Source organism: Brienomyrus brachyistius, chromosome 19 (assembly GCF_023856365.1).
Source record: "Brienomyrus brachyistius isolate T26 chromosome 19, BBRACH_0.4, whole genome shotgun sequence".
In the NCBI taxonomy this organism is placed as follows: domain Eukaryota; kingdom Metazoa; phylum Chordata; class Actinopteri; order Osteoglossiformes; family Mormyridae; genus Brienomyrus; species Brienomyrus brachyistius.
Window position 1 is genome coordinate 519,273 of NC_064551.1, and position 17,292 is coordinate 536,564.

Consider the following 17,292-nt stretch of genomic DNA (forward strand, 5'->3'; position numbering starts at 1 on the left):
CGCAAATAATGTGACATGACACGTGATCATATATTCATTTCATTGCCTCTCTATCACCAAATATGACATTTACCTGACATGGAGTGATTGCTTATTGGCCCAAACACAGCAGAGCTTCATGTCCTCTGTGCCGTGACAATGCTGGTTGAAGAATGGGATGCCGTCCCACAGCAGTGAGCAGCATGCGGTGTTGTGGCTGTGTTTGGTTCTTCCACATGCTACTGAGGCTCCTGTTTGTTGAATGAATAAATTGTTAAATTGCCAATATGTCTTCAGATGTCAATCATCAAATCCACTAAAGGCCACCAAACAAAAGTCAATAGCAGAATCGGCTGTTTGGCTTTGGTAGGGATTTGGCAAGTTTTTCAGGAACACAACCCACATACTCAGCTCTGCTGCTCAGCCCACAAATGTACTATCCTTACAAATGTGGCACAATTTAAAAGGGAAATAAATATGCTTTCCAACAGTATAATATTTATTGCCAAAAAGTATTGTCACAACAAAGAAAAATTCCCTTACTTGTGGTGCTAGGTTTATTTACCAGTAGGTGTCACTAGTGTACAGTAATCAACCTTTTTGCCGGAAAGCCTCAGTGGTTTTATAAAGTCTCATTTTGCTATTAGTATCTGCCCTGAATAAGGGCGTCTGCTAAATACCATAACCGAAATATAGTTGCATTATAAACGTGTGTTTGAGATCGACATTACTCTTAGCCAGTGAAAATGGGGAGGAGTCAAATTTCCGCCGCAAATTTCAATATGAACTTATACAGGAAAGTTTATGTAAATATAAAGTTGAATTTAGATAAAGAAAGATGTAAAACTTACAAAATACAGAAATGTCCAAGTATATAGATGTGGGAAGTAAAATAATACAAAAACACTACACAAAGGGACAAGGGTTGCAGCTGACCAATCAGCATAATCTGATCTATGGCTTCAATCAGGTAGTACTCCAGCATATAACAGGTCACTAGCGAAAGCGTTTTTGTTAGTGGTGTTTTTAAAAGAAAGAAAGCATTATGTCTGGCAGAGGAAAGGGCGGTAAGGGGCTCGGAAAGGGTGGCGCTAAACGCCATCGTAAAGTCCTTCGCGACAACATCCAGGGTATTACTAAGCCAGCTATTCGCCGTCTTGCCCGCCGAGGTGGTGTCAAGCGTATCTCCGGTCTGATCTACGAAGAAACTCGTGGTGTGCTGAAGGTGTTCTTGGAGAACGTCATTCGCGACGCCGTTACCTACACCGAGCACGCCAAGAGGAAGACTGTCACCGCCATGGATGTCGTGTACGCTCTCAAGCGCCAGGGCCGCACTCTGTACGGCTTCGGCGGTTAAGTGTGAACGCAACAGCGAGTGAATCTACAAACCCAAAGGCTCTTTTCAGAGCCACCCACTTCGTTCTAAAAAGGCAAATGGTCATGTACGTGGTATCAGTATGTTAGGAATATATCCAACTGGTTATATAAGAAATAATGGCGAGGCGCGAACATCTTGTTTTATTCTTATGGTGAGTTACTCTTCAATTCCAGCAACATTTCTTAGGTTAATCAGCTCATATAGGGCTTTGTCACAACCAGGCCCCTGCAAAAATAACGTCCCGCGGACCGTAGTGTTTTCTATTTAAATAGAATGATGGACAGAACGGGTATAGTTGGGGGAGAATTAACTAAAGCAATGCCGGAATGTCTGGAACATTGGAAGTTTTATTGCGATGTACACGGTAAAACGGCAAGTTACGCCGTACAATGAGAATGTTATTTTGCATATGAGTGCAATGTAAACCTATAAAAAGTACAGGAGACAAATGTACGAATGTGACACGGATATGAGCCGAATTCAGACAGGATGTGCAAAGTCTGCAGTATAGTACAAAATGGGCCTTGATGGAAGCGGTAGAGAACACAAGTGGTATGTATGTAGGAATAAATATCCAAGATAAGTATATATTGGAAACAATGCAAACACTGGTGGACGGCAGAGTCAGCGCAAAATTTAAGTCTGCGAGGAGGGGGCAGTTCCGCGTGACCTCGAAATCAAATCGTGCTCGAAAGTCAGTTAAATTAGCAAAAAAAATCCGTAAATAAAGATATTACTGCCAGCCACTATGATGTTTTCCGAATGCCTGTGTAAGACACTTGTGTATTTACTTGGAAAAGGTTTATTCGAAAGAAAGTGGATACTCAGACCTGAACCAATAGAATCTGAAAGTAATCGAGCGGGCTTTTAACGCCCAATGAAAATGTGTCCAGTGATTCCTGCCTAATTTGCATAAAGGCGAAATATAAGGAGGCCGAATGAGCAACAGCATATCGTTGTTCTTGTTTAAGAGCAAGAAGAAAACATGCCTGAGCCAGCGAAGTCTGCGCCCAAGAAGGGCTCGAAGAAGGCAGTGACGAAGACTGCCGGAAAGGGTGGAAAGAAGCGCAAGAGGACCAGGAAGGAGAGCTACGCCATTTACGTGTACAAGGTTCTGAAGCAGGTTCATCCGGACACGGGTATTTCTTCCAAGGCCATGGGTATCATGAATTCTTTCGTCAATGATATCTTCGAGCGCATTGCCGGTGAGGCGTCCCGTCTGGCTCACTACAACAAGCGCTCCACCATCACTTCCAGGGAGATCCAGACAGCCGTGCGCCTTCTGCTTCCTGGCGAGTTGGCCAAGCACGCTGTGTCTGAGGGAACCAAGGCTGTCACCAAGTACACCAGCTCCAAGTAAAGCCCCTGCCGCTTTGCAAAAGAAACCAAAGGCTCTTTTAAGAGCCACCCACAAAGTCAGAAAGGAGCAAATGCTGTTAAGTAGCTTCTGCGTTTAAGCAGGTTCACATTGTGTCAATAGAGTAGAATGAACAGGAAGCGCATGTTACAGTTTAACACGTCGATGTGTCACAATTATCCGTTTCTTAAAGTATCGTATGGAAATTTCTCCGTTACTTGGCAATATGGAAGCCCGGCAGAAGAGAATGAAGATGCTAGCGCCTGTCAGTATTGCAGCGATTAAATATCACTACGGTAGAACTGCAACACAAATACATCTCCAAAAGGACTTGGATTTTAGGGCGATTCAGTAAAAACCTTATCTATGCGACGTTCGCCATAGATATCTGCAATTTAGCTTTTCGGAGTAGCCTAGCCTTTTGTCATTTTGCTAGCTTTATTGCTTCAGCGGTGGTAATTTTGACATAGAGGAACTGGAGAGGATAGTTGGCCCTCTCACCTAACCTAAAAAACCAGATGGCCTGACTGAATAGAAGTTGCATTGTAGCGTGTGTGTGACTGATTTTATTTATTGAGGATGTGCAGCAAACAATGTTTTGGCACTGATTTTTTATGAGCTAACCGTTTCAGGGGGAAAGCTCTTGGGGAAGCTTGTTCCACGGACCGGGAGGACAGAAACTGACGGCTGCTTCGTCTCGTTTGGTCTCGATTCTCCCATCACTGAGTAAACATTTGCCAGGTGTTCTTGGGCGTGTGGGTGCCTCATGCTGTTCCAAGTAAATCAAATGTATTTACATCCGAGGCAATTTTGTTCTCTCCACAAATAAGTATTTCAAAATCAATCCTATACTGCACAGAAAGTCATGCAGTATGCACTTCCTGTTAGTGAGGAGCAAATGCTATTGTAAAAGCTATTATGTGTCTTGTTTAGACAAACATCCTTTTAATTCATGTTTTGTTTTTAAGGTGGTAGTGGGCTGATTCTGTAATTTTCCTCATGCAGCTGCTGATAGTCCAAGTGTAAAACCACACCAAAATTTCTGGCTTGATCTGTAGGTTTTAGTACCTTCCTCTAACACCTTTAATACATTTTTTGAAAAACAATGAGCGTATAGTGTTTTTCATTATCGGACGCAGAGTACTGCTTATAGAAAGTTCAATTGCATATTGAATTATTACCTTGAAGTATGTTTTAACTTCACCGCGCTAGCATTCAGCGACTGGGAGGCTCACTCCTTCAATATCATTGGACAACGTCATATGAACGGGTGCAGCCAATGAGATTGCTGTATGTCGTATAAGTGACGAAGCCCAGAAGAAAAGTAGCATTTGTTTCATATCTTTGTACAATCACACAATGAGCGGCAGGGGCAAAACCGGCGGCAAAGCTCGCGCTAAGGCCAAGACTCGTTCTTCCAGGGCTGGCTTACAGTTCCCTGTCGGCCGTGTCCACAGGCTGCTCCGTAAAGGTAACTATGCTCAGCGAGTTGGTGCTGGAGCTCCAGTCTATTTGGCTGCTGTGCTCGAGTATCTCACTGCTGAAATCCTGGAGTTGGCTGGTAACGCTGCCCGCGACAACAAGAAGACGCGCATCATTCCTCGCCACCTGCAGCTTGCCGTTCGTAACGACGAAGAGTTGAACAAACTGCTGGGCGGTGTGACTATCGCTCAGGGCGGCGTGCTGCCCAACATCCAGGCTGTGCTGCTGCCCAAGAAGACTGAGAAGCCGGCTAAGACCAAGTAAACTGGTTGAATTGCATTGATCACCAAAAGGCTCTTTTAAGAGCCACTCATTTCTTTTTCAAAAGGGCTAAAATCAAGATATGAAAAACGTTATTTTGGTCCACTGCTTTTTATCAATTGTTCTCGACTTATTAATAAGACTTGTTGCAAAATATTAGGGCTACTGCAGTTACAAAGAGTTTAAAATCGGTACATTTTTTTGGATTTTTAAAAATTGGTCGAGATCTAAGTTATTGTCATAAAACTGCGTTAACCACCGTCTCACTTTGCTCAAAGCCATTGTGGACGAGTATTGCTGATAAAACGGAACAGAACTGCGAACGAGTTGGGTTAGAAATTACTGCAACTCGCGCAAATATTGAATGATTAAAGTAAGTGTGGGGTTGCTTTTCATGCTTCTGATAGTATGGACGTGAAAACGATATAAAATTTCGTTCAGGATGGGCTTAAATGCCCTATATACGTCTCAATGTGTGTGTGTGTGTACGTGTACGCACCATTCTGCCCCGTAAATAATATTTCAAAACACATTTTGCTGATATGCAATGAAGTAGTAATCTGGAGCTTTCATCTAGATTTCATGTTTTACTGCCCTGATTACTAAGAACTTCATAATTTCCTTAGTTACGCTTGAAAAAGATGGGAGTCGTATTTGACTTCGGGCGCCAAAGCACATCATCCAATAAGAGGAAGAACGAAGACGCCACTCTACCAATGGAGGCGTGGAAAAAAATCAACCAATCAAAGCAGGTTAGTACTGCTTTATAAGTTTGTGTTATCCCGAATATACTTGCAGTTCTATTTGAGAAATAGAAAGAAGTCGTAAGCATGGCAAGAACCAAGCAGACCGCACGTAAATCTACTGGTGGCAAAGCGCCCAGAAAGCAGCTGGCTACCAAAGCGGCACGTAAAAGTGCTCCGGCCACTGGCGGCGTCAAGAAGCCGCATCGCTATCGGCCCGGAACCGTGGCTCTGCGAGAGATCCGGCGTTATCAGAAGTCCACCGAGCTGCTGATCCGCAAGCTGCCCTTCCAGCGTCTGGTGAGGGAAATCGCTCAGGATTTCAAGACCGACCTGCGCTTCCAGAGCTCGGCTGTTATGGCGCTGCAGGAGGCAAGCGAGGCGTATCTGGTCGGTCTGTTTGAGGACACCAACCTGTGCGCCATTCATGCCAAGCGAGTGACCATCATGCCTAAAGATATTCAGCTGGCTCGCCGTATCCGTGGTGAACGTGCTTAAATTGGTTTCAAGTCTAAACCAAACCGAAACAAAGGCTCTTTTAAGAGCCACCTCAAGGATCACAGAAGCGCAGAATTTTCTGTCTGGTTTTAGTTGCTGCTTCCTCTGGCAGTTTGTCTTGGATGGCTATTTATACAGGAGAAAGGGTAGGAAAACCTTTTGTTTTGATTTTGAGGCAGAGTGCAAAACAAGCCCCTCTAACTTTTTTCCTCTATATGCATAACACAACTAACCGGACTATGATAGTAATCTAGTATGGAGAATGCAGAAATATTCTATATTCTTGCTGTACTTTTTTTTTTTTTTTTTTTTCTCCCATGTAGTTGTTAAAGGTTTTAGGTTTTCTCACTAACAGTTTTCCCACTTCTGATGAATCATCATAGTTGTTTTTTTTTTTTTTTTTTGGATTGACGGCATGTTCCTGGAGAATATTGGAGGCCAAAACATGCAGGTCTTAAGTACGATTTTTAGTGTTTATGGCGTTCAATGAGCTGTCAGTGCTGCTTTCAAAATAGTGCCTGACATAGGATGACATACAAGATGAGTGCAATAGGTGTGTAATATCTGCACATCCATCTATATACTGTTATCCTTTATCCATCAGCTGGTCACACCAGGCCTGAAGTGAATCTCAGGATGGCAGTCTCGTGTGATGTATATCGTGTCTGAGTAATTCAGCATCTGGTGAGCCAGTTGTAGAGCTAGGAGTTGCAACATTGTCCAGTTTAGAGCAAGACTTGGTGTGTCTGTGATGGATTGGTGTCTTGTATCCTACGATGGCGACAACCTTGATAATATGTTACCAGTTTTATTCCTATATACAGCAATGAGCCAAAACAACATGCCCAGCCCAGATCTCAGTGACGAGGACCAAAGCATTACAGCCAGAGGACTCGGTCAGAGCACTGCTGACATGGCTTGTGGGGTGGGGGGAGGGAAAACCACGAGCAAGTGTTTGGCAGCCATAATTTTTTATATGAATTTAGACATAAAATTTAATCTACTCAGGTGGTATGCATTGTCTCGTAAAATGTTTTTCCTTTTACATTTTTCAAATATACCATATTCATGTAGAAGCACCACGTATCACAGGTACACTTGCCACTGCACTGAATCAGAACAGCATAAAGCCCGTAAAAGGTGCAACCTCACTGCTTAATGTATTCTGATGGACATGCTGTTACTAATGAGATTCTATAATATTATGTGATGAGAACAAACGAAAATAGACAAGTCCTATGCGGTCCATGTTGTGTTATACACGTGTGATTCTTAGGTCAGCAAAATATTACTTTCTGAATGTTGCAATTTGCAACCACCAAGTATACAGAGCTCGAAAAATAAGGGACCGTTTGGAGAAAGATGTGTGGACGGAGGCAACCAATCGGTCTGAAAGTTGCGCTATGGTTTCAATCAGGTAGTGCTTACGTGTATAACACAACATGGACCGCATAGGACTTGTCTATTTTCGTTTCAAATTCCGAAGTAGTGATGTCTGGTCGAGGAAAGGGAGGTAAGGGCCTGGGAAAGGGTGGCGCTAAGCGCCATCGTAAAGTCCTTCGTGACAATATCCAGGGTATTACTAAGCCAGCTATTCGCCGTCTTGCCCGCCGAGGTGGTGTCAAGCGTATCTCCGGTCTGATCTACGAAGAAACCCGTGGTGTACTGAAGGTGTTCCTGGAGAACGTTATTCGCGACGCCGTTACCTACACCGAGCACGCCAAGAGGAAGACCGTCACCGCCATGGATGTCGTGTACGCTCTCAAGCGCCAGGGCCGCACTCTGTACGGCTTCGGTGGTTAAGCGTGAAAGCAACAGCGAGTGAATCTACAAACCCAAAGGCTCTTTTCAGAGCCACCCACTTCGTTCTAAAAAGGCAAATGGTCATGTACGTGGTATCACTATGTTGAGAATATATCCGACTGGTTCATTTACATCTAGATACTAAAAGATTACTGATGGGGAAACGATGGTTGTGAGTGCAACCGTATTTTTTGGCCCCACTGCTCTCGAATGATAGACCATTTTATTTTTGTGACTAGGGTATGATCACCAGACTTCACTGTCCCGTCAATGTAGCTGAATTTCGATCAAAAATTGCTCTCGGTTGCGACTTGATTCACTTCGCCTCTAAGATTTCGAAACCTAATCTTTTATTCTTATGGTGAGAGTTACTCTTCAATTCCGACAACGTTGCTATCGGTTCATTCCAGGCTTTGTTACAACCAGACCCATTGAAAAATAACGTCCAGCGGACCGTAGTGTTTCATATTTAAGTAGATTGATGGACAGGTATAGTTGGGAAACAGCAGTAAACTTAAGCTTGGTGGAATGTCCGGTAGATGTAAAAGTTTATTGCCATATACAATGTAAAACCTTAAATTGCATCATACAATGATAATGCTATTCTGCATATTCGATCTGAGCGCAGAGTTAGCAAAAAATGTATGTCTGCGAGGAGGGGGGGCAGGAAGTGTTCTCGATTCAGTTAAATTCGTACAAAAGTCATAAATTAAGATGTTATTGCTGAGTTACCACAATGTTTTCTGAATGCCTGTGTAAAACATTTGTGTATATATATATATATATATTTTTTTATTTTATTTTTTTTACCGAAAAATGGCTCATTCGGAAGAAAGTGGATACGCAGACCTGAACCAATAGAATCTGAAAGTAATCGAGCGGGCTTTTAACGCCCAATGAAAATGTGTCCAGTGATTCCTGCCTAATTTGCATAAAGGCGAAATATAAGGAGGCCGAATGAGCAACAGCATATCGTTGTTCTTGTTTAAGAGCAAGAAGAAAACATGCCTGAGCCAGCGAAGTCTGCGCCCAAAAAGGGCTCGAAGAAGGCAGTGACGAAGACTGCCGGAAAGGGGGGAAAAAAGCGCAAGAGGACCAGGAAGGAGAGCTACGCCATTTACGTGTACAAAGTCCTGAAGCAGGTTCATCCGGACACAGGTATTTCTTCCAAGGCTATGGGTATCATGAATTCCTTCGTCAATGATATCTTCGAGCGCATTGCCGGTGAGGCGTCCCGTCTGGCTCACTACAACAAGCGCTCCACCATCACTTCCAGGGAGATCCAGACAGCCGTGCGCCTTCTGCTTCCTGGCGAGTTGGCCAAGCACGCTGTGTCTGAGGGAACCAAGGCTGTCACCAAGTACACCAGCTCCAAGTAAAGCCCCTGCCGCTTTGCAAAAGAAACCAAAGGCTCTTTTAAGAGCCACCCACAAAGTCAAAAACGGCGAAATTTCCACTTACATATAATGCATATAATATAATACATATATATAATACAGCTGGTCGTTTATTGTGGCTGTATTTTTGTCTTAGCGATTTGTTTATTATCAGCCAAGGCATTAAAGTTTTCATTCATAATGACTGCCTGACATAACAGTGGTGCATTTTTCTTGCCGACGGGATAGAGACGTTAGATGTCTTGCAAATTGAGGGACCAAATATATATTGATTAAATAAGCTACGTATTTATAAATGACTGTCTCTGGTGCTCGAAATAACCACCTTTGTGTTACACCAGATCCACATTTTCTTGGGTACTTATACCTGCTCATTGTCGATTTCATGTCGCGTTCATCATGTGAAGTTACATGTGACTAAAGAAGTGAATAATTGAGCAGAGCCTCCTGGGTTTTTGTATAATTATGTTGGCGCCTAATCATGAAATATATCTTTTTTGTATGTTCTATGCCTTTTCTTTTATGTCACTGACTCATTTATGCTTTAACCTAATAATGAACAATCTGTACTATCAATAGCACAGATACTTAAAATGTGCTTTAATGAACTCAAGTTTGGTCCGATTTAAAAATCACTGGATGACATTGCTGGATTACTACCACCTTATTGCAATGCAATTAGCCTTGCTAGAAACCGCTACCTTGAATATTGTCTTTAGCTGTAATGTTTTAATGTGTTTTTCAGTAAAATGAAGGCAAAGACCATGAACCTTAGACGGTCTCCAACTTGAAAGTAAAGTTTTTGAGGAATTCAAATAATAATCAATCCCTTATCTGCAAATAATACGGCTCACTTCTAAGTGGAAGGATCTTATATTAAAGCCACATTCGTTAGCAAACACTAATACAGCTAATCGGATGATTTTAAGGCACTTTTGCGCGAGGAGAAAACACAAGCGAAAGTGGCGTCGCGCGCTCTGCAGACAGCGCCGTGTAGGTTGAGTCTATATGGTTCTCATGGCGAGTTTAAGGAGGACCCACCGTGACGCATCAGTACGAACAGACCAGCTTCGCTGACTGTGTGGTTTATCTGAAAGTGAAAATGGCAGAAGTCGCTCCAGCTCCAGCCGCCGCTCCGGCTAAGGCATCCAAGAAGAAAGCGGCACCTAAGCCGAAGAAATCAGGTCCCAGTGTCGGGGAGTTGATTGTGAAGGCTGTGTCCGCCTCCAAAGAAAGGAACGGCCTGTCTCTTGCCGCTCTGAAGAAGTCTCTGGCAGCCGGCGGCTACGACGTGGAGAAGAACAACTCCCGCGTAAAGCTAGCGATTAAGGCTCTGGTGACTAAAGGGACTCTGCTTCAGACCAAGGGAACCGGCGCCGCTGGCTCCTTCAAGCTGAACAAGAAGCAGAGCGAAACCGTCAAGAAGCCCGTGAAGAAAGCCGCTCCTAAAGCCAAGAAGCCAGCAGCAAAGAAACCCGCGGCGGCGAAGAAGCCCAAGAAGGCGGCGGCCTCAGCAGCCAAGAAGCCGGCAGTCGCCAAAAAGTCTCCCAAGAAGGCAAAGAAGCCGGCGGTAGCCAAGAAAGCGACCAAGAGTCCCAAGAAGGCGAAAAAGCCGGCGGCAGCAAAGAAGGCCACCAAGAGCCCGAAGAAAGCAAAGGCAGCCAAGCCTAAAGTCGCCAAACCCAAGGCTACCAAAGCCAAAAGAGCCGCTCCCAAGAAGAAGTGAAGGGACAGCTGCTGATTTCCAAACCTAGGAGAACAAAAAGGCTCTTTTAAGAGCCACCCACTGATCTCGGAAATAGAGCTTTATCTTGATTTATTTCTATTTTATCTATTTCAAAGATGTGTCGTAATCAGTTTGACAAATAAATATGACACACATGAGTTATTTGTTCCCATTAAAGCTGCAGTGTGTTCACATTAGTATGCATGCATATACGAAGTTAGATGTTTATGATAAACTTAGTTACACGTGTGACTTCGCATAATAAGTGCCATAATATTATGAGATGTTAGATACAATGACCCTGGAATTCCATGTTTCCCCCAGAAACAGTGTAAAGAACAGTACTGTTTATTTAGCAATTGGTGATGAATAGATACATGAATAACATAAAACGTTTTCTCGTACAGTCCAGCAGACACTTAAGGGGGATAGCAAGTATTATTCGCAAAATTGCACATTGGCGGGAATCTTCCACCATTGAACTGACGAATGTGAAGGGATTATTGTATTACCTAAAGCTGAACTTTTACCATACTAATGCTCAGCTCTCGGTAGGTTCACGCCTTCGTTTTCATTGGACAACTTCAGTTGGACGAGTGCAGCCAATGAAGTCGTGATACAATGAAGTATGTTGTATAAGTAGAGAGATTGTGGAACTGCACCGTGTTTTACGTGAATTCTTGTTGTACAGAAAAGAGATGAGTGGTAGGGGCAAAACCGGCGGCAAAGTTCGGGCTAAGGCCAAGACTCGGTCTTCCAGGGCTGGCTTGCAGTTTCCTGTTGGCCGTGTTCACAGGCTGCTCCGTAAAGGGAACTATGCTGAGCGAGTTGGTGCTGGAGCTCCAGTCTATTTGGCTGCTGTGCTCGAGTATCTTACTGCTGAAATCCTGGAGTTGGCTGGTAACGCTGCCCGCGACAACAAGAAGACGCGCATCATTCCTCGTCATCTGCAGCTTGCCGTTCGTAACGACGAAGAGCTGAACAAACTGCTGGGCGGTGTGACTATCGCTCAGGGCGGCGTGCTGCCCAACATCCAGGCTGTACTGCTGCCCAAGAAGACCGAGAAGCCGGCTAAGACCAAATAAACATCGCATTGCATTATCAATCAAAAGGCTCTTTTAAGAGCCACCTACTTCTGTTCCAAAAGGGCTAATTCTCAGGATGCGAAGATGATGTAGTTCTGTGGCGATCTGACATTTCAAGTAACTAATATCTACGTTTATTCTATTAGGTTTGTAATATATTGGTGAACATTTGAGTTGCCTATGCAGTATTATAGATGTTTGTACGAGGTGTTTTTGTTTTGGTGTACTAGTGATTTTGGGGGAATCAAACGAGATTCAGTTGTTGCAGCTCACATGTAAATGATGAATTGACTGCACCGGGAAGCATCTGTGGGTGATCACGTTTTATGTAACTTTTTTTCCTATATTTTTTACATGGTTTTGCTCCTGAAGTACAGTATGGACATACGCGTGGTTAAGGGGTTTATTAGAAATTATATGCTGCACTTGGTGTTGTCATGCCCGGCTCGTCCGATCGTCGTGTGCCACGCCCCCTGATTTTCCACGTGTGATTCCTCGATCTTGCCCAGCTGTGTGATTTATTTTCACCCAGTCTTGTCTATTTCAGTCTACGTTTTGCCCTGGTTGTTTGTCCGTCATTGATGTTAGTCGATGTCTGATGTCCCGTTTTTCCTCGAGCCTTCTTCCCTTCAATAAATCCCCGTATTCAAACTCCTTGCCTGCTTCTTGCCCGTTCACGACAGGAGTTTTTCGTCATGAATGTAGCACAATTGTGATCCTCCAGCACAAAACCGTACTGAAGTCGCATGGGGATGCACAGATTTTCCCGAGCGATTCTAACGTGCCCGCGTACACAGGATTACATTGAATAGTTATTGAAAAGAATATAATTACGTTCGTTATATGGAGAATGACTAAACACGGCGGAAAAGAGCATTTGCATTAGTTTGGAGTTCCTCTGGCAGTCGATCGGTGGCGACTTCCGTACGGTTTTGTGCTGGAGTTACTAATTGTTCATAAGGTCAGTGGCGCCTGAAATACTGGAGGCGTGTGTTTAGATTTTCGGCGCCCATGCAAATCCTCCAATAAAAAGGGAAATGACGAGTCCTCTACCAATGGAGGGCGGGGTATTTTTTAACCAATATTAGTTGAATGCGTTACAAATTTGCGTTCAAGGGAAAAATGCGCTACTTTGTTCTGGAGTTGCCAGGTCCGGGGTTTTCCGAATCAATTCGGCTATTTTGAAAATTAAGTTGCGAGTAAATATTAGGAGGTCGTGGGTCTTTGGGTTGCTTTAATAGTGTTCCGCGGCAGCGATCTGGACTGCAAGGGAGAGAATTTATTATGAATGCAAGTGTTTCCTAATTTCGCGTTATGCTGAATCGCATCGAAAGCCTGAGACAGACGCACACGGAAAGCAGGGTTGCAAGCTCTCACGCATCTGGGTCTGGGGCTATGGATCTGTACCAGCAATCTGAAGGTTGCTGGTTCAGATCCCGTGAATTCCCGGAGTGATTTTACTCCATTGGGTCCTTAAGCAAGGCCCTTAACCTGCAAATGCTTCATCCTGTGTATGAGGTTAATCTACATCCAGTCCTATAAAGAGGTCTTCCAACTTTCAGGGAAAAATGGCAGGATTGACACTCCAGCCACTGGGGAAAAAACTGGTCCATTTGGACTAATGTGGTGCTGAGGTATCACCCACCACACGGCTGTACTCAGGTTCTCATTCCTGAGGTGGTTTGTCATGTGGTGGGTGCAGGAGCACGCTGTAATCAGTGCATGTTCCTTACACACTGTAATCGGTGCATGCTCCTTACACACTGTAATCGGTGCATGTTCCTTACACACTGTATCAGTGCATGCTCCTTACACACTGTAATCAGTGCATGTTCCTTACACACTGTAATCGGTGCATGCTCCTTACACACTGTAATCGGTGCATGTTCCTTACACACTGTATCAGTGCATGCTCCTTACACACTGTAATCGGCGCATGCTCCTTACACACTGTAATCGGTGCATGCTCCTTACACACTGTATCGGCGCATGCTCCTTACACACTGTAATCGGCGCATGCTCCTTACACACTGTATCAGTGCATGCTCCTTACACACTGTAATCGCCGCATGCTCCTTACACACTGTATCTGTGCATGCTCCTTACACACTGTAATCGGCGCATGCTCCTTACACACTGTAATCGGCGCATGCTCCTTACACACTGTATCAGTGCATGCTCCTTACACACTGTAATCGGCGCATGCTCCTTCCACACTGTAATAAGTGCATGCTCCTTACACACTGTAATCGGCGCATGCTCCTTACACACTGTAATCGGCGCATGCTCCTTACACACTGTATCTGTGCATGCTCCTTACACACTGTAATCGGCGCATGCTCCTTACACACTGTATCGGTGCATGCTCCTTACACACTGTAATCGGCGCATGCTCCTTACACACTGTATCGGCGCATGCTCCTTACACACTGTAATCGGCGCATGCTCCTTACACACTGTATCAGTGCATGCTCCTTACACACTGTAATCGGCGCATGCTCCTTACACACTGTATCAGTGCATGCTCCTTACACACTGTAATCTTTTTGATTTGGGTTTAATTACTCTGATGTCCAGTATTTTTGTCCCTTTTGTTTGTGATTTATCTAAAGAGCTTCGTGCGATTTGCACCCACAGAGCATATAGATTTATTTTCACACATGTCAAGAGAGCACTAAAGACACGACTGGCTTGTGCAACTACTAGTTGAATGTAATTACTTGGTTTAATTATATGTATTATTTTGATATTTGTGTATTGATATTCGTATTTTAGTGTTTAAAATCCAAGTGCTGGATTATTTCCCTTAAGTGGTATAGCTTTGCTCATTTCTTATGTGTACTGCACCATGTACAAAAAAATATAAAATTGTATTGTTTGGAAAACACTGTTTAACCAGCTAATAAATACAATCATTACCATCATCACGTGAACAATTTGTCTGGCACTAAGTAAAGATGATAAACTAAAGGTGTGAAACTAAATATGAAGTTGAATTTGGAAAAAGGAAGATGAAGCTCATTAAAGACAAGTCCAAGTACATAGATCGAGGAAGTAAAATAGTATTGGGCCTGGAACTGACCAATTAAAGTTCCTCCACGGCTTTAGTTGCTTAGTGCTTATGAAATATAACGTGTCTTGCTGCAGATTTTCAGCATTATCGATGTTTTTTTTTCTCTTGCTTAGTAATACACAGAGCTGTACCTTGGTTAGCAAAACATGGGCCCTAAAAAGTTACAAGAAGGTTGTAATGAGGATTGTTGCAATGATGTAATAAGCCCAAGAGGTCTTCCAAAGGAGATCTACATGTACTTTACACAGGGCAGGGTCAGCTAACGTGCAGCACCCCTGGAAGTGGAGGTGAAGGGCCCACAGACATGTGACTTTTCCGCTAAGGCCAATGCTCACACCACTAGTTTTCTGATCATAAGCACGGCAGCTTAGCCCACCGAGCTACTGCCAAGGCCCCACAGCTGGTTCCCCTGGTCAGTGGTATTTTTTCCGTTCCTATGGGCATCATGCCTTTCTTCAGTGATCCTTAGGGGCATCACAAACAGGGTGATTGGCGAACAAGACACCAAAACAAAGCAAAACAAACAAATATGCTAACCCAAACACCGCATGCCCTTCTGTTACATTTGAAAATATATATATGCGCACCTTCTCATGACATGCTGAGCACTTAAAGGTGTTGGCGTGGCCAACAGGGAAGCCCATCTTATAGTCAGCGCGGATCCCAGTTAGGTGACGGGGACACTGTGCTGTAAAATGGTGCCGTTCTTTGGATGAGATGTAAAAACCGAGGACCTGACTCTCTCAGGTCATGGCAATCTTTCGAAAGAGTATGGGCGGTACCTCAATGTCCTGGCTAAACTGCCCGCTGTGGTCCTTTCAAATCCGGCCTCCAAATCATCCCCTATATCTAACCGGTGAATCCTCTCCCTCCCCTTCACCACCTAAACTCCTGTGTGGTGAGCGTACTGGTGCAGAATGGCTGCCGTCGCATCATCCAGGTGGAGGCTACACAGTGGTGGGGGTTGAAGTGGCTCCCCATTGGTTCTGTAAAGCGCTTTGGGTGTTTCCAAAAGCACAATATAAATGTATCTTTCATTCATTCATTCATTCATAAAGACCTTCTTAAAGCAGAGGCAAAAAAAGTCAAATTTCTTTCAGCTTGGCAATGCTATGGAGAAAGAGATGTCAAATGATAATGTTAGATGGGAATCATTGGAGTTACCAAATTGCCTGTGTGAGCGGTTGTCCTGCAGAGGGCCGAGTGCTCCATCCTGGGCTGTTCCCTGCCTTGTGCTTGCCTGTGTGAGCGGTTGCCCTGCAGAGGGCCGAGTGCTCCATCCTGGGCTGTTCCCTGCCTTATACCTATTTGTACATATACAAATACATGAACAAAGCGACTTCAAAACACTCATAACTATACTGGGGAACGTTCTAGTTTTATATTTGCTGGATGTTCAGTTGGATTTTGCTATATCCAAAACTCAGACTACAGCCTTCTGGATGATGCCCTGGATATATTGAATATTGGATATATGAATATTACTCAGAATGAACTTGACTGTCAGGCTGCATACGGTGCTGACATGGAAACCCTGTATTTTGAAATGTCAATTTTTAGAAACTTTTGAAAGATTTACATGTTACGCACATTGTTCTCAAATCCAGACAAGTGTTAAAATTGTATTTTTTTTAACTCAACATAAATTATGACATAAATTACTATGTTTCATTTGAAAATCAAATTTAGGATGAGACCCCTGTGATGTCTCACATGGGTCATATGGTTTATATTCAAATGCAATGTTACCATGTAACTTCGGGAATCTACTGGATTGTATGGCCACATGATACCTGTGCCTTACAGTTAGTTTTTGGGGGGGGGGGGTTGGTTCTGTAATAGTGCCACCTCAAGAACAGCAGAGTAACTCCAAAGGAATGTTCAACATGCTACCATACAGCCGATTCTGCAGGAAGCTAAACAAGTAAACATTTCCAATGAATATATACACAGAAAAATGTGAATTGTGGAAAATGTGGATCTTTCAATAACACATTATTACATTTGCACTAATTTTATGAAGTTGTGACATATAGAGAAAATATTATGAAAAACAGAAAAAAATGCTACCACTGTAAAGCATAAAATGAAATGCAGGGATGTCACAAAACATTGTTCTCCTAAACATCTACAGTGGAACCTTGGAACTTGAACGAGTCTGCTGCATTTTTTTCGACTAGTACCTCGATCCAAATCTTGGAACTCGACCGTTCCTGCTAAAACCTGTATGGAGCGAGACATGTTCAGTTCTCCCAATTTGGACATCGAACCAGTCAGTCAAGAAAAATCTAGGCATGACTTGACCAAAAACTCGGAACATGACAAAACAAACATGCTAAATCCTGTACCAAGCGAGACGCTTGGTATCACCTCTGATCGGTTGATAAAGGCAAACGGACCTGCTGGGATGCTAATGCCAATGAATCCTCTGAGTGTCGCGGTATCTTTCCACTTAGTTTGACGTGCGAAAGTTGTGTTCCTGTGTTCGGTGTGAATTTTTTGTGATTTAT

At 43.6% G+C, this 17,292-nt stretch overlaps 7 protein-coding genes across 7 annotated transcripts in view; all 7 read left to right on the forward strand.

Moving 5' to 3' along the window:
* The first annotated feature begins 984 nt into the window (after positions 1–984).
* zgc:163040 (uncharacterized protein LOC100038789 homolog) lies at positions 985–7,559 on the forward strand. The gene is made up of 6 exons (XM_048986292.1): positions 985–1,331; positions 2,329–2,713; positions 4,172–4,445; positions 5,273–5,690; positions 5,837–5,844; positions 7,154–7,559. The coding sequence occupies exons 1-6, from the start codon at positions 1,025–1,027 to the stop codon at positions 7,499–7,501; spliced, it is 1,740 nt and encodes a 579-aa protein (XP_048842249.1). The 5' UTR covers positions 985–1,024; the 3' UTR covers positions 7,502–7,559.
* Positions 2,317–2,777, forward strand: LOC125714391 (histone H2B 1/2). The gene has a single exon (XM_048984936.1). The coding sequence runs from the start codon at positions 2,343–2,345 to the stop codon at positions 2,715–2,717; it is 375 nt and encodes a 124-aa protein (XP_048840893.1). The 5' UTR covers positions 2,317–2,342; the 3' UTR covers positions 2,718–2,777.
* LOC125714380 (histone H2A-like) lies at positions 4,032–5,301 on the forward strand. The gene has a single exon (XM_048984924.1). It carries the CDS (start codon positions 4,074–4,076, stop codon positions 4,458–4,460), a length of 387 nt encoding a protein of 128 aa, XP_048840881.1. The 5' UTR covers positions 4,032–4,073; the 3' UTR covers positions 4,461–5,301.
* A 4-nt stretch (positions 7,560–7,563) lies between the features above and the next one.
* Positions 7,564–17,292, forward strand: part of LOC125714377 (histone H2B 1/2) — a 105,691-nt gene continuing 95,962 nt past the window's right edge. The window contains exon 1 of the mRNA XM_048984919.1: positions 7,564–7,586. Coding sequence (XP_048840876.1) covers positions 7,579–7,586 — 8 coding nt within the window. The 5' untranslated portion in view covers positions 7,564–7,578. The remainder of the gene's footprint in view (positions 7,587–17,292) is intronic.
* On the forward strand, positions 8,491–8,948 carry LOC125714397 (histone H2B 1/2). The gene has a single exon (XM_048984942.1). It carries the CDS (start codon positions 8,506–8,508, stop codon positions 8,878–8,880), a length of 375 nt encoding a protein of 124 aa, XP_048840899.1. The 5' UTR covers positions 8,491–8,505; the 3' UTR covers positions 8,881–8,948.
* Positions 9,942–10,684, forward strand: LOC125714369 (histone H1-like). Its single transcript, XM_048984908.1, has one exon. The coding sequence runs from the start codon at positions 10,001–10,003 to the stop codon at positions 10,622–10,624; it is 624 nt and encodes a 207-aa protein (XP_048840865.1). The 5' UTR covers positions 9,942–10,000; the 3' UTR covers positions 10,625–10,684.
* LOC125714386 (histone H2A-like) lies at positions 11,288–12,454 on the forward strand. The gene has a single exon (XM_048984931.1). The coding sequence runs from the start codon at positions 11,323–11,325 to the stop codon at positions 11,707–11,709; it is 387 nt and encodes a 128-aa protein (XP_048840888.1). The 5' UTR covers positions 11,288–11,322; the 3' UTR covers positions 11,710–12,454.

Coding starts and splice junctions, on each gene's coding strand:
- LOC125714397 (XM_048984942.1), top strand. CDS start 8,506: ATGCCTGAGCCAGCGAAGTCTGCGCCCAAAAAGGGCTCGAAGAAGGCA.
- LOC125714380 (XM_048984924.1), top strand. CDS start 4,074: ATGAGCGGCAGGGGCAAAACCGGCGGCAAAGCTCGCGCTAAGGCCAAG.
- zgc:163040 (XM_048986292.1), top strand. CDS start 1,025: ATGTCTGGCAGAGGAAAGGGCGGTAAGGGGCTCGGAAAGGGTGGCGCT. Junction 2,714..4,171: donor ACCAAGTACACCAGCTCCAA/GTAAAGCCCCTG, acceptor CCGTGTCCACAG/GCTGCTCCGTAAAGGTAACT. Junction 4,446..5,272: donor CCAAGAAGACTGAGAAGCCG/GCTAAGACCAAG, acceptor TTTGAGAAATAG/AAAGAAGTCGTAAGCATGGC.
- LOC125714369 (XM_048984908.1), top strand. CDS start 10,001: ATGGCAGAAGTCGCTCCAGCTCCAGCCGCCGCTCCGGCTAAGGCATCC.
- LOC125714386 (XM_048984931.1), top strand. CDS start 11,323: ATGAGTGGTAGGGGCAAAACCGGCGGCAAAGTTCGGGCTAAGGCCAAG.
- LOC125714391 (XM_048984936.1), top strand. CDS start 2,343: ATGCCTGAGCCAGCGAAGTCTGCGCCCAAGAAGGGCTCGAAGAAGGCA.